A 14,979-nucleotide genomic window follows, 5' to 3' on the forward strand; every position below is an offset into this window, starting at 1 on the left:
CGCGACACTGAGGGTTGTGATCCGTTGCCAGACATGAAAAAAGACAAAAAGGAAAAAAAAAAAAAGAAATTCCTTCTCCCTGGAAAAATTTCATCATAAATTCAAAGCAGAAAGGTCATTGCCAATTTACACGCACCCTGGGTTCTTCACTACTTTACCTGAGCAGAAAAGTCAATGAGCTTTGGAAGCAGCACTTTGCCACCTTCATCACTCTTCAGGAAATCCAGCAAACTGCCTGTGTTTAGAAGAAGTGAGTGTAGTATAAATGCATAGGAAAAAATCTGCACAAAATTCAAGTGATCATTACTATTAGAAGGGAAACCCACAAAATGCCTGGCTTTGCACTTCTGTGTGGTTATAAAGCCTTTTCCTGAGATTGTCAAACCCAGTCCTTTCTAACCTGTTACCTTCGATCTGATGTGAAAAAGGATGATGGTGGATACTGCTTTTCTCTCAACATGTGTCTGAGAGCAATGCATTTCAAAGTACCTGCCACCGTGATACGCTCACTGCAGCAGGCTGATCTTCAGTGAGCTCCTCTGGAACAGAAACCCACAAGGCCTCACAGAGGGCTTATCCTTAGCGGACACTCAACTGGGCTCGCTCCTATTCGTATCCAGCAAAAAGGACAGACTCGGCACATGCCACAGGTACTCAAAGAGTATCTGATGAATGAACCGTGCATTGGGAAAAAGTCAGACCTACCTAAAAAACAGTGTGCCTATAGACACACTTGCCTACTTCCTATGACTCCTTCTCTAGAGATCGGATGTGGGAGGTATGTGACTTCACACTGAGACTGAAGCGGACAGGCTGCACTCCTGGTTGTCAAGGGTAAGGCCTCTTATTATAATATCTCCTCACATTATTGGTATTATAATAAGAAAAGCTCCTTCTCTAAAATGAGATCTGCTTTTTCCCTAAAACCTAAAGTACTATCCTCATGCGAAGCCTTAGTCAAGTTTCTTATCTCACCTCAGTCTTTGTAAAGTGGTCATACAGTAAGAGCTGTATCAGAGTTCTTGTGAGGATGGATTCAAAGCACAGGACATAGTGCCTGGAGGGTAGTAAGTGTTCAGTAAACGTTATGCTACCTCACTCATGACACAGAACAACAGTAATTAGCCCTCAGACTGCTGAAAGATTAAGTGAGATCACCCATGGAAAGCATCAAGAAGAGTCCAGTACACAGTAAGTGCTCAATGAATGTTAGGCATTGTTAGGAGAAAAAACTCATATTTATGATTATAATTAAGAATACTATTAGTTAATAAATTCAACAATATCTCCTGAACTCCTACAAGGGTTGGCCTTGAGCCTGGTTTCTGGGCTGTAGCAACCCAAGCCATAGGGGCTAGTTTGTTTTTGTTTTTTCTGTAAACAATGTCCTTTTTTGAAAGGACTCTAAGTGATGGATATTCTAAAATATTAACAAACATTAAATAAGAAAATGTGGTATTCATATTTCTAACCTATTTGGCTATCACATCACACTATAATCTCCCTCATGCATGAGACGATTGTTAATTCTGGAGTATTGCTCATGTTTCTTTTTTTCCTTCGTTCATTACTTCTGAAAACTGTTTTTTTTTAAGTCATTTGGCAGTTTATTAGTATCTCTACTGGGCTGGAGGTGGACAAAGGATGAAGGATGGTGATTCCAAAGCCCTTTATCTGCAGGCAGTAACAGTGGAAGAAGAGATGGTCACTTGAAACCTCTTCTTCAGTGACTCTATAATTACATAGGAAATAAACCTCCACAAGTTTAAAAAATATTAACATTTTAAAGTTACACCCGGAACGTTTAGATAAATCTAAAGAGGAAAATGAACTGCTTTTAGAATTTTGAGAACTCACATTTGAATATATAACAAAAATATTCTTTGAAATACATGTTCATTTATTTAACAAATATTTATTGGGGGGCACCTAGGTATGGGATACTATTCTTGGGGCTAATAGGTATATATGCAGGCAGATGCAGAGATAATAGGAGGACTATATATTAATTTTATAACAGATTACTTCTAGTGCGTAGGTTTATGAAAATGCTCTGTTTTCCTATTTTCTGATATTTCAGTAATGAGCCTGCTGTTTTGTAATCAAGATTACTTGAATATTCTCTGAACATTTAAACATTTTAATTTTCGCCTTAGGAGTCTGTAAAGGCCCTGGGTGCCAGGCTCACTCACCCTTGGCCATGTACTCCGTGATGATGTAAATGGGCTCCTCCTTTGTGACCACGGCATACAGTCTCACGAGCTTGTCGTGCTGCAGGGTCTTCATGAGGTTGGCTTCCTCCAGGAAAGCTTGCACAGACATGGTGCCTGGTTTCAGGGTTTTCACAGCCACCTTGGTACTGTTGTTGTAGTAACCTAGGAAGAAAAAGAAGGCAGGGCATGCTTTATCAAACAGAAAATTCAAAAGCTTCACTCTGAAGATGCAGAGTTAGAAGAAAATGTAGTTGTACATAGAAAAGCCTTAGATAAAACTCTAGATAGTGGCAAAATTAGAGGAGGCCGGGTGAAGTACACATGGGAATTCTGTACTTCCTTTATTAAAAAAATCTAAAATTATTCCAAAATCAAAAGGTTTTCATAAAACAATAGTAAAAAAATTTCTATTTGCACTCCACCATAAGGAATAATATTTTCCTGTAGCTAATAAAATGTTCTTTATCCAACACCAAACAAAACAAAACATATATACTCTATGATCACACACACACACACACACACACACACACACACACAATATAGACAATGGAGGAAAACACACCAAAATACACCGAATACTGTCTATCTCCAAAACAATTATGGGTGACTTTAATTTTGCTCACCATACCTTTAACTATCTACCAAATTTTCTAATATGAATATGTATTATTTTTATAATCAGAAAAAAAGTGTTGTATTTTATAAAAACTACTTACTTATACTAACTTTCACATATGATATACTAGTCAAATAAGCATTTCCCAAAGGTTTCACGGAACTGGACTTGGGTGGCTTTCTGTGAAAAAGGGTCCCATGCTGAGAGGACAGGAACCAGCGCCTGCCACCCCTCCCTGCCTGGACATGCAGCAGGTGCTGCAGGAGACCTTCACGGAAGAGACCACAATTTGCTCACGTCAGCATTGCCCACAGTGCACTTGTTCACATCCCTTTCACACCACACGGAACACATACTGGGAAATACTGACTCTTTTTTTTTTTTTTTTTCTCCCCTTTTTGTCTTTTTTCGTGACCAGCAACGGATCGCAACCCTCAGTGTCGCTCCCGTACCGGACCGGGACCGGCCACGGGATCGCAACCCTCGGTGTTGCTCCCGCACCTCGCTCAGCCAGTGAGCGGCGGGTCTGCATGTGGGATCCGAACCCTCGGCGGGAGCGCTGCCACGCTTCCCAAGCGGCACACTGTAGCAGTGCGCCACCGGGCTGGCCCAGGAAATACTGACTCTTTAACATAGTTCCCCCCAAGGCACCACTTTTTTGGGACCTGCCTTAATGAAGTGCTTAATTTTAATCCTTATTTTCTCTAGGGAAGGCCTTTTCTCAATGGTTTGGCAAAGCAGAAATATAAATTGTAGAGAGCACTAACATCAATAAAGCAAATGTATTTCACAGGGCCTAGCCTCCAAAGCCCTGTAGTTTCAGGTTTAGCCTAACTTTTTAAAATTACACATAGAAATGTTAAGCTTGCAAAAGACAGAAAAATTTCTCTGGGCTAAAGTCTCTGTTGTGGATAAAGAATTTTAACACAGCAAAGTCGTTGGCTCAAGGACAGATGCCCTTGGAGCAGGTTAACCTACTGATTGATATGTTAAGAAAGTCGCTTTATTGTTATGTAAAAGTACTGAGGAATCTGTTGTAGGAAAAGACAGTATTTGCTAAGAACAAGCTTTTGTTGGTGGAATGACTTAACTTTTTACTAACTGCATTATGGAATGTCACTTTGTTATTTCACTGATGTTACCAGCTTCTATTGTTAAACTATACTTAGCCATAACTCCGCCTATGTTCCTTTTCCGTAACTTTCTGGCCTGGAGAATAAATACTGAGAAAGAATACCAGTTCGGTGTTAATTTTCCAAGGAGGAATGCCTCTCTCGAGGGTTCCTGAAAATTAACCCCTTCAGGGCTTCTCACTGCTCAGAAGAAATGGGCTTTGAGTAATCCTTTGCATCTCCGTCACCCAGGGGGAAAGAGGTGACAAAGAGAGTTTAACATAAATAATTACATTCCCCTTTCCTTTACACTCTGTTTCCATACTTCTCTTGGAAATGCAAAATAAAAAAGGAAAACAAGGTGAGGAGAGAGTGGCTGATGGGGAGCCCCACAGATCCCCCTGCTGGTAACTACCACCTGGAGTGCTGCAGATTTATAGCACCTGCTCTAGGAAAAGCTGATGGGGGAGTGTACGGTCCACCTTTTTATGTCATGACGTTATCCGTATGTGTGTAGTGCAGAGAGATGACTGGAGCCATGCTCAGTAAAACATCGAGTACCTCCAGGTGGAAGAATTTGGGGTGACTTCTACTTTCTCCTGTTCTTTTCTTTCTTTTTTTTCCTTTTTGTCTTTTTTTGTGTCCAGCAACGGATCGCAACCCTCAGTGTCGCGCCCGTACCGGACCGGGACCGGCAACGGGATCACAACCCTCGGTGTCGCGCCCGCACCTCGCTCAGCCAGTGAGCGGGAACCGGTCTGTATGTGGGATCCGAACCCTCGGCGGGAGCGCCACCGCGCTCCCAAGCGGCGCACTGTAGCAGTGCGCCACCGGGCCGGCCCTTCTCCTGTTCTTTTCTATTTTGATTAAATTTGTCAGTGAGTATGATCTTTTTTTAAAGAAGGGAATTAGTTTTAAGAAGAAAAGAAATTATATTTGTATTTCCAAGCCTTCAAATGGGCAAGAAAAAATATTAATTTACAGCTAATAATTTTTCTTCTGGTTATTAAGACTGATCTCTCTAAGAAAATCTCTTCTAGTTATTAAGACTGATCTCTCCATTAGGAGTTTCTTTTTATACTCCTGTTTGATTTATACTTAGTAGTAGTTTGTAGTACCCTATAGAAAAAGGAAGAATGTGGTATAAAACAAGTGTTAGAACATGTGGAGAATACAGTAATGAAAGCTGACAAAATACTGTCCTAGGTCCTTCTTAAAAGTCACAAACTATCCAAACTAACAAAATCATGAATATATTACATTGATTTGCCATCTAAGTGCATAATTGCAAGCAACGTGAACTTTTCTATAGGTCATAAGAATAATTTTAAAGTAAATTCCACTAACAAAAGCCCTTAAATATTACATTTAAATAAAGATCTCATTACATATTTTTTTAAATTTATAAATAGGCCCTCAGTTACATGAGCACATCTGTGGCAAAGCACAGCAAGAAAATACACTCTCTGTGATGCATATAATTGACAAGGACCTGGTATCCAGAATATATAAAAAACAAGGAAAGAGTTTCTACTAATCAATAAGAAAAATAGGCCAAGGCTTGAATGGGCATTTCAAAAAGAAGAATTCCAAATGACTAATAAACATGTGAAAGGTACTCAATCCTATTAGTAATCAAAGAAATGTAAATACAGCCATAAGGAGAAACCATCTCTCAGCTTAAAAATTTAGAAGTCCAACAATATCAAGTGCTACTGAGCACCTATCCCTTGGGGGGGGGGACACAGGGGGCAGCTCCCCTGTGCCCTTTTCTATGCTCTTTTCTGAGCATCACTGAATTCAATTGCAAAGCTTCTGTAACAACATCTCAAGGGGCCCACGAAGGATGTGACAGCAGCCTCTGTGACAGAACATCCTCGTCCAAGTGACCACATGCTGGCTGTGCTGCCCTGGGGCCCACATCCCTCTGGGTACAACTCTGTTGTCAGGAAAGGGAGCATTGAAAACTCTGGTACATTGCTGGTGAGCATCTAACTTTAGGGACCAGGATTTTGGAAAATAAGTTGGCAGTACTTAGTAGAGTCAAAGATTCATATTCCTTATGACCTAGCAAATCCATTCCTAGTCACCTAGAGAAACTCATGCTCCTTTGCACCAGCACAGCAATGTTTTGAACACATTGTTCATAGTTGCCCAAACCTGGGAACAATTCCAATTTCATGAGTAAACAGCAAAAAAAAAAACACGGATAAACTGCTGTATACATTGAATAAACATACAGCACAATACTATCCTGTAGAGCAATGAAGATGAATGAGCTGTAGCTACACCCAAAACATGGATGGATCTCACAACCACGGTAAGAGACAAGACACAAAAAAAGCACATTTGGTACGATTCATTTATATAAAGTTCAAAAACAGACAAAACTAAACTACATTGTTTGAGGATGCATACGTCCCCATATACAAAAATAGTAAAACTACAAAGCCAGGAAATTATCACAAAGGTCAGAATAGCAGTTGTTTCTAGGGGACAGGCGGAGTTGTGGTTGGGAAGGGATAAGAGGGACAAGCCACGTTTTCACGTGGTCATTATTTGTGAGGCTGACTGTCTATGTTGTGCGTGCTCCTCTGCTTACTACATTGCACAACAATAAAAGTTAAAGAAACAAAACTGTGCTTCTCTTGTCATCATAAGAACAACGAAGCCCATCGAGACTTTTACACAAAGAATGAAGAAAAAAATTGATTTCCAAGGGTAGGGGGGAAAGCTATCAGGAAATACTGCAGCTGCTAAAGATATTAAAAATGTTGTTAAGGAGTTTGAGATAACAGTGAATAACACAGCTGTGTCAAACCCAGATCAAGAACGGCAGCCACTTCTGCTAAGTGATCTCTTAGGGCTGTGGCATTGAAATGATAGGCGGTTTCCATCCTTGCACTTTTTAGGCATGATTTTACTTAGCACTAAGGACCAAATCCTACTTTACCAAGATATTCCCCAGTAGTTTGAAGGTTCAATTAACCTAGTCATAGAGATCTGGGTTATCATTACAGATGTAAAATAATTTTTAAAAAATCTTTTCAAGATGGTAAAGAACTTCTTATGGAGTGCCACTCTGCCACGGTTAAAGAAAGTTGATGTGACAACTTGAGAAAACACCAATTCCATCTGTGAGTGGCTTGCTAAAAAGTGCCCAAATACCACAAAGTGGGGGGGCAGTTTAAAAAAAATGCATGCAGTCGATTTTGGAAGTTGGCCCGTGATTAATTTCAATGCATTTGACTAAAATAAGAATTTATCAAGCAAAATTCAATTTACAATGTTTCCTTTCTTCTACAAAGTCTCTTCATTAGACCAAGCATAAAAGGAAACATTGTCCTTCTCTTGCTGTTCAGCCAGCTCCCTCAGAAAACAACAATCCACAGAGGAAACATGTCACCCAAGTCAGATGTCAAGAGAATCACACAAACAAGAGGAAACAGCTTGAGGCAGGGACACCTCTTTCTTTTATCCCCACCTATCCCCTTCCCCGAAAGAACAGGTCACTTCCTAACGCTCACTCACTGTATTTCAGACAAAAAAATTTCGACCATAAAATGTGACTGGTGGTCTAGGAATAATTCCTCACGCTTAACAAAAACATCAACTTACCCGGTTAACAGTGATATCACTTTCATTGTTTTTTTCCTAACAATGAGAAAAGTTAGATTGCTTATTCCTTGAGAAACAAAAACTGAATTCTGGCAGCTCTGTATTGCACAGACCTTGCTATTATACCAGTCCTCGGACAATCAGAAGAAAATGCACCTACACACAACAGGAAAGGGGCAATCTTCAACCTCTGATTTGTAACACGGCATGACCCGTCATGATTCTTTTGGTTTTATTCCAGAATTCCTCTGCTAAATGTATTCAGCATATTGAAATTATTTCAAGGAGATCCCTGGCAGTCAGCCAAACTCCAGACCACAACAGCAAAAGATCCCAGGTCAGACTTTTCTGTTTTTTTCCTTTCTTTTCTCTTCTTTCTTTTCCTCCCTCCCTCCCTTCCTCCCTTTCTTCAAGACATGACTAGAAAGAGAAAAGTACAATTGAAAAAACAAACCACCAGTGTCAATACCGGAGTAGTTATATTGTGTCATAGTTGTGCTAGATGTTACCATTAGAGGAAACTGGGTAAACGGTATATGGGATCTCTTCTTTTATATTTATTTATATTCTTTTATATTCCTTCTTTTATACATTTGACAGCTTTATTGAAATATAATTCATACACCATACCATTTACCCATTTAAAGTGTACAATTCATCAGTTTTTTGTATATTCAGAATTGTGCAGCTATTACCACCATCAACTTTAGAACCTTTTTGTCACCCCAAAAGAAACCCCATACCCATTAGCAGTCACTCCCTCTATCCTCTGATCTCCCCAGTCCCCGGCAACTTTCCATCTCTACAGATTTGCCTATTCTGGACATTTCATGTAACTGGAATCATATGACATGTGCTCCTTGGGGACTGACTTCTATCACTCAGCACAGTGCTTTCTAGAGTCACCCGTGCTGTAGCATGTATTAGCTCCTCATTTATTTTCATTGCCGAATATTCCACTGTACGTACGTACCACATTTCACTTATCCATTCATCATTTGATGGGCATTTGTGTTGCTTATACTTTTTGGCTATTATAAATAATGCTGTTATGAATATTCACGTACAAGTTTTTGTGTGGACATACATTTTCATTTCCATATTATTTCTTATAAGTATGTGTGAATTCTCAAATATCCAAAAATTTAAAAAAATTAATAAAAAACCAAAGAAACGAACAACTTTTGTTTAGTGAGGAAATCCTAGCTATTACAAGTTTTTGTGTGGACATACATTTTCATTTCCATATTATTTCTTATAAGTATGTGTGAATTCTCAAATATCCAAAAATAAAAAAAAATTAATAAAAAACCAAAGAAACGAACAACTTTTGTTTAGTGAGGAAATCCTAGCTAATGCCTCCCCCCTACAAGAATACTTTGAAAAGTTCGTGGAAATATTTGCACTAGCTTTCAATTCTGTTTTTCCACAAACTTTTTGAAGTACCCTCGTATCTTATACCCCTTGTCCTAATGCTACCATATTTTCTTTATAACAGTATTAAATATTTAATAATCACAGTGCTTCAAATGCTGTCACCTGGACTAAGTGCTTACTGTGTCATCTCATTCAATCCATACACCGTCCCTACAAACTGGGCTCTACTGTAACCCCAATTTCAGATGAGACTCTACTGCCTCTCTCTTTTAAAACACTACTAGCAAATAAACAAACCACAGAATTTTTTAAATGGTCAAAGGACTTCAATATACATTTCTCCAAAGAAGATATAAAAATGACCACATGAAAAGATGCTCAGCGTCCCTAATTGTTAGGAAGGTGAAAATGAAAACCACAATGAAGTACCACCTCTCACCCACTAGGATGGCTACCGTCAAAAGGACCAACCAAACGAATAAACAAAGCCTCCCAAAGTGGAAAATTACAAGTATCAGCGATGATGTGAAGAAATCAGAACCCCTGAACGCTGGTGAGGAGCATGTAAAATGGTGCAGACGTCATGGAAAACAGTATAATGGTTCCTCAAAAAATTAAAAATAGAATGACTGTATGATCCAGCAACTCCACTTCTGGGTATATACCCCAAAGAATTGAAAGCAGGGTCTTGAATAAATATCTGTACACCCACGATCAAATCGTTATTATTCACAATAGCCAAAACGTAGACGCAACTCAAGTGTCCATGAATGGATGAGTGGATAAACAACATGTTGTATATCCATACGATGGAATATTATTCAGCCTTAAAAAGGAAGGAAATACTGGCACATGTGAAACATGACCTTATGTTGAGTGAAATAAGCCAAGACACAAAAAGACAAATATTGTACGATTCCGCTTGTGTGAGGTACCTAGGGTAGTCAAATTCATAGAGACAAAAAGCAAAATGGTGGTGACCAGAGGCTGGGGGTGGAGGTGTGAAAATGGGGAGTTGGTGTTTATATGGTACAGAGTCTCAGTTCTACAAGACAAAAAGAGATCTGGAAGTTGGCTGCACAACAATGTAAATGTACTTAATGCCACTGGACTGTACACTTAAAAATGGTTAAGATGGTAAATTTCACGTTATGTGCATTTTACCTTCATTAGAAGAAAAAAACACATTAACAAATTGATTCAAGTGATACATTTCACAAGATTTTTACCCTTTTTCTGACAGTTCAAATAAAAAGTAAAACACTCCAGGTAGAATAATTCCATATTTTCCAACCCCATTCTCCTCTTGCCTAAACATCCTTTTCTCCCAGGCATCACCTGGGTAAATGCTCAATAAAAGTTCTCTAAAATAGAAGTGCAAACTTTCAGCACGTGGCCCAGTGGAAGCCAATAAACAGGAAATGGTGACATATAGGCATATTAGGGACATAAGAGGGATTTCGTGTAAGTGTAATTGAAGCAAAGAGGTCTTCTCAGTCTCAGAAAGGGCCAATGTGCCTGAGCTCCAGGTGGGCAAGTCCAGCACAGGCTTGGGCCGCAGGGCAGAACCAGGCTGTTTGGCTGGTTCTTTGGAATGGGTGAGTCGGGCAGGCAGAGGGCGCCTCTGCACATCACTGTCATGGAGCTGGTCAAGAGGTCACCATTCTACTTGCTCATAGCCCGCAAGAGGACTATCTTCATCTCCCCCCCCCGCCCTCCAATTGATAACTTCACAGATCAGCAACATGGCCTAACCAATTTCCTGTTTCACTATTATGCCCTTAGCCTTCTAACCCCTGCTGCTCCTGACTCTGGCACAGAAAGGCAGGAGCTAAGTCTGCCCACCCTGCCAGCCTCCCACCGGGGGGTGCACTGATGACAGAGCTGACCGCAGCACTTCAGAGGCCACGCAGCCAGCCTTGGCAGCAACTGCATCTCTCTAAACGGAGCTGCTGAGTTACAACACACAGAAAGCAATGGGATGTGAGTGTACTTGGTGCTATCCAAGCAGGCACCCGCTGCTACTTATCTCGCAGGTGCAAGCAGCATACAGCTCTATGCCTTCACCTGGGCTTCATGGCTGAACATGGGGGTTGGAACATAATTCCAAACCACCCCTTTACATGCAGGGCTACTGTCTCAGGCTGAATAAGCACCCCAGTAACATTCTCTCCACATTTCTCTTCATGACAGATATGCTGGCAAATATCCATAGGAGGGTCTAATTGGATTATTTATAACATGCAGGGCTACTGTCTCAGGCTGAATAAGCACACCCCAGTAACATTCTCTCCACGTTTCTCTTCATGACAGATATGCTGGCAAATATCCATAGGAGGGTCTAATTGGATTATTTATAGCCTGGTTTCATGATTAAAATTGGGAAAAATCCATGAAAATATAGCTCTCAGTGACTAGAATCAAACACAGAAAAATAAAATAATAATAAAAATAGAGCACACAGAGCCAGACTTTGTGTGAAACATGCCAGGTGCATAATATCATTCTTCCTTTCGACAGTTAATGAGATAGTTGTTTTCCCACTTCACTGATGTGGAAACTGAGGCTAGGGAAGCCAAATTAACTTGTAAAAAGCTNATGGGCATTTGTGTTGCTTATACTTTTTGGCTATTATAAATAATGCTGTTATGAATATTCACTTACAAGTTTTTGTGTGGACATACATTTTCATTTCCATATTATTTCTTATAAGTATGTGTGAATTCTCAAATATCCAAAAATAAAAAAAAATTAATAAAAAACCAAAGAAACGAACAACTTTTGTTTAGTGAGGAAATCCTAGCTAATGCCTCCCCCCTACAAGAATACTTTGAAAAGTTCGTGGAAATATTTGCACTAGCTTTCAATTCTGTTTTTCCACAAACTTTTTGAAGTACCCTCGTATCTTATACCCCTTGTCCTAATGCTACCATATTTTCTTTATAACAGTATTAAATATTTAATAATCACAGTGCTTCAAATGCTGTCACCTGGACTAAGTGCTTACTGTGTCATCTCATTCAATCCATACACCGTCCCTACAAACTGGGCTCTACTGTAACCCCAATTTCAGATGAGACTCTACTGCCTCTCTCTTTTAAAACACTACTAGCAAATAAACAAACCACAGAATTTTTTAAATGGTCAAAGGACTTCAATATACATTTCTCCAAAGAAGATATAAAAATGACCACATGAAAAGATGCTCAGCGTCCCTAATTGTTAGGAAGGTGAAAATGAAAACCACAATGAAGTACCACCTCTCACCCACTAGGATGGCTACCGTCAAAAGGACCAACCAAACGAATAAACAAAGCCTCCCAAAGTGGAAAATTACAAGTATCAGCGATGATGTGAAGAAATCAGAACCCCTGAACGCTGGTGAGGAGCATGTAAAATGGTGCAGACGTCATGGAAAACAGTATAATGGTTCCTCAAAAAATTAAAAATAGAATGACTGTATGATCCAGCAACTCCACTTCTGGGTATATACCCCAAAGAATTGAAAGCAGGGTCTTGAATAAATATCTGTACACCCACGATCAAATCGTTATTATTCACAATAGCCAAAACGTAGACGCAACTCAAGTGTCCATGAATGGATGAGTGGATAAACAACATGTTGTATATCCATACAATGGAATATTATTCAGCCTTAAAAAGGAAGGAAATACTGGCACATGTGAAACATGACCTTATGTTGAGTGAAATAAGCCAAGACACAAAAAGACAAATATTGTACGATTCCGCTTGTGTGAGGTACCTAGGGTAGTCAAATTCATAGAGACAAAAAGCAAAATGGTGGTGACCAGAGGCTGGGGGTGGAGGTGTGAAAATGGGGAGTTGGTGTTTATATGGTACAGAGTCTCAGTTCTACAAGACAAAAAGAGATCTGGAAGTTGGCTGCACAACAATGTAAATGTACTTAATGCCACTGGACTGTACACTTAAAAATGGTTAAGATGGTAAATTTCACGTTATGTGCATTTTACCTTCATTAGAAGAAAAAAACACATTAACAAATTGATTCAAGTGATACATTTCACAAGATTTTTACCCTTTTTCTGACAGTTCAAATAAAAAGTAAAACACTCCAGGTAGAATAATTCCATATTTTCCAACCCCATTCTCCTCTTGCCTAAACATCCTTTTCTCCCAGGCATCACCTGGGTAAATGCTCAATAAAAGTTCTCTAAAATAGAAGTGCAAACTTTCAGCACGTGGCCCAGTGGAAGCCAATAAACAGGAAATGGTGACATATAGGCATATTAGGGACATAAGAGGGATTTCGTGTAAGTGTAATTGAAGCAAAGAGGTCTTCTCAGTCTCAGAAAGGGCCAATGTGCCTGAGCTCCAGGTGGGCAAGTCCAGCACAGGCTTGGGCCGCAGGGCAGAACCAGGCTGTTTGGCTGGTTCTTTGGAATGGGTGAGTCGGGCAGGCAGAGGGCGCCTCTGCACATCACTGTCATGGAGCTGGTCAAGAGGTCACCATTCTACTTGCTCATAGCCCGCAAGAGGACTATCTTCATCTCCCCCCCCCGCCCTCCAATTGATAACTTCACAGATCAGCAACATGGCCTAACCAATTTCCTGTTTCACTATTATGCCCTTAGCCTTCTAACCCCTGCTGCTCCTGACTCTGGCACAGAAAGGCAGGAGCTAAGTCTGCCCACCCTGCCAGCCTCCCACCGGGGGGTGCACTGATGACAGAGCTGACCGCAGCACTTCAGAGGCCACGCAGCCAGCCTTGGCAGCAACTGCATCTCTCTAAACGGAGCTGCTGAGTTACAACACACAGAAAGCAATGGGATGTGAGTGTACTTGGTGCTATCCAAGCAGGCACCCGCTGCTACTTATCTCGCAGGTGCAAGCAGCATACAGCTCTATGCCTTCACCTGGGCTTCATGGCTGAACATGGGGGTTGGAACATAATTCCAAACCACCCCTTTACATGCAGGGCTACTGTCTCAGGCTGAATAAGCACACCCCAGTAACATTCTCTCCACGTTTCTCTTCATGACAGATATGCTGGCAAATATCCATAGGAGGGTCTAATTGGATTATTTATAGCCTGGTTTCATGATTAAAATTGGGAAAAATCCATGAAAATATAGCTCTCAGTGACTAGAATCAAACACAGAAAAATAAAATAATAATAAAAATAGAGCACACAGAGCCAGACTTTGTGTGAAACATGCCAGGTGCATAATATCATTCTTCCTTTCGACAGTTAATGAGATAGTTGTTTTCCCACTTCACTGATGTGGAAACTGAGGCTAGGGAAGCCAAATTAACTTGTAAAAAGCTTAGCAAGCAATTGAGTCCAGGGCTCCTGGATGCCAGAGTAGCTGACTTGCCCACTACCTTGAATGACCTTGAGCAAGCTGCTTATCTGACTCTCAGTATCCTCATTTATCAAATGATGACAATAATACCTATCTTACAGTGCTACTGTGATGAATACATATGAAAATCAGCCTAGAACAGAGCCTGGAGGCACTGCATAGCCAGTGAGCTCTTTTCTCTCCTCTTTCCCTCTTCTCCTCACCCCCCACCACCACATGTCCACTTCCTGTCCACTCAAAGTCACAGTAAACAAGAGAGGGAAAGCACTCAGATGGACCAAGAGCACAATTAAAGGTGATCGTGATCATGCTTTCCCTGCCACTACTCTTAGTGAAGAGACAAGCCCTGCAAGGGAAGGCCAGGGGAAGAAGGCAGAAGTCCCTGGCTCCTGAAGTGAGCGCTGGGGCTGGGGCAGGTGTATTCAGGGAGTGTGCGAGAATGGGAAGGACTGCAGCTTTATAGAGAGGTGATGACTTCTAAGAGGGAACTGAATTTGAAATGAGCAGATCATACTAAGACCTTCTGGGTAAAGTTCTTTGGGGAAAAGTTATTTTTACAGTCCTAAAGAGTTCCCCCATAGATTATTTATTAATTACAAAAGGGAATAAAAAAATCACCATGGGGAAATCTAGTGGTTGTCCTTAGACAAAATCAAACAGAACATCAACAAGAATGGGACAAATTCTGTGCCTCC

General features: G+C 40.5%; 1 protein-coding gene across 1 annotated transcript in view; it reads right to left on the minus strand.

Annotated features, from left to right (window-relative positions):
* The window catches only part of LOC103597005 (tyrosine-protein kinase Lyn-like), a 32,261-nt gene that overhangs the window by 9,120 nt on the left and 8,162 nt on the right, over positions 1-14,979 (minus strand). Inside the window, exons 8-9 of the mRNA XM_008580805.1 lie at positions 2,193-2,375; positions 159-235 (exon numbers count right to left, since the gene is read on the minus strand). Coding sequence (XP_008579027.1) covers positions 159-235; positions 2,193-2,375 — 260 coding nt within the window. The remainder of the gene's footprint in view (positions 1-158; positions 236-2,192; positions 2,376-14,979) is intronic.

This window comes from Galeopterus variegatus, unplaced genomic scaffold, assembly GCF_000696425.1.
Source record: "Galeopterus variegatus unplaced genomic scaffold, G_variegatus-3.0.2 Scaffold2163, whole genome shotgun sequence".
Lineage (NCBI taxonomy): Eukaryota > Metazoa > Chordata > Mammalia > Dermoptera > Cynocephalidae > Galeopterus > Galeopterus variegatus.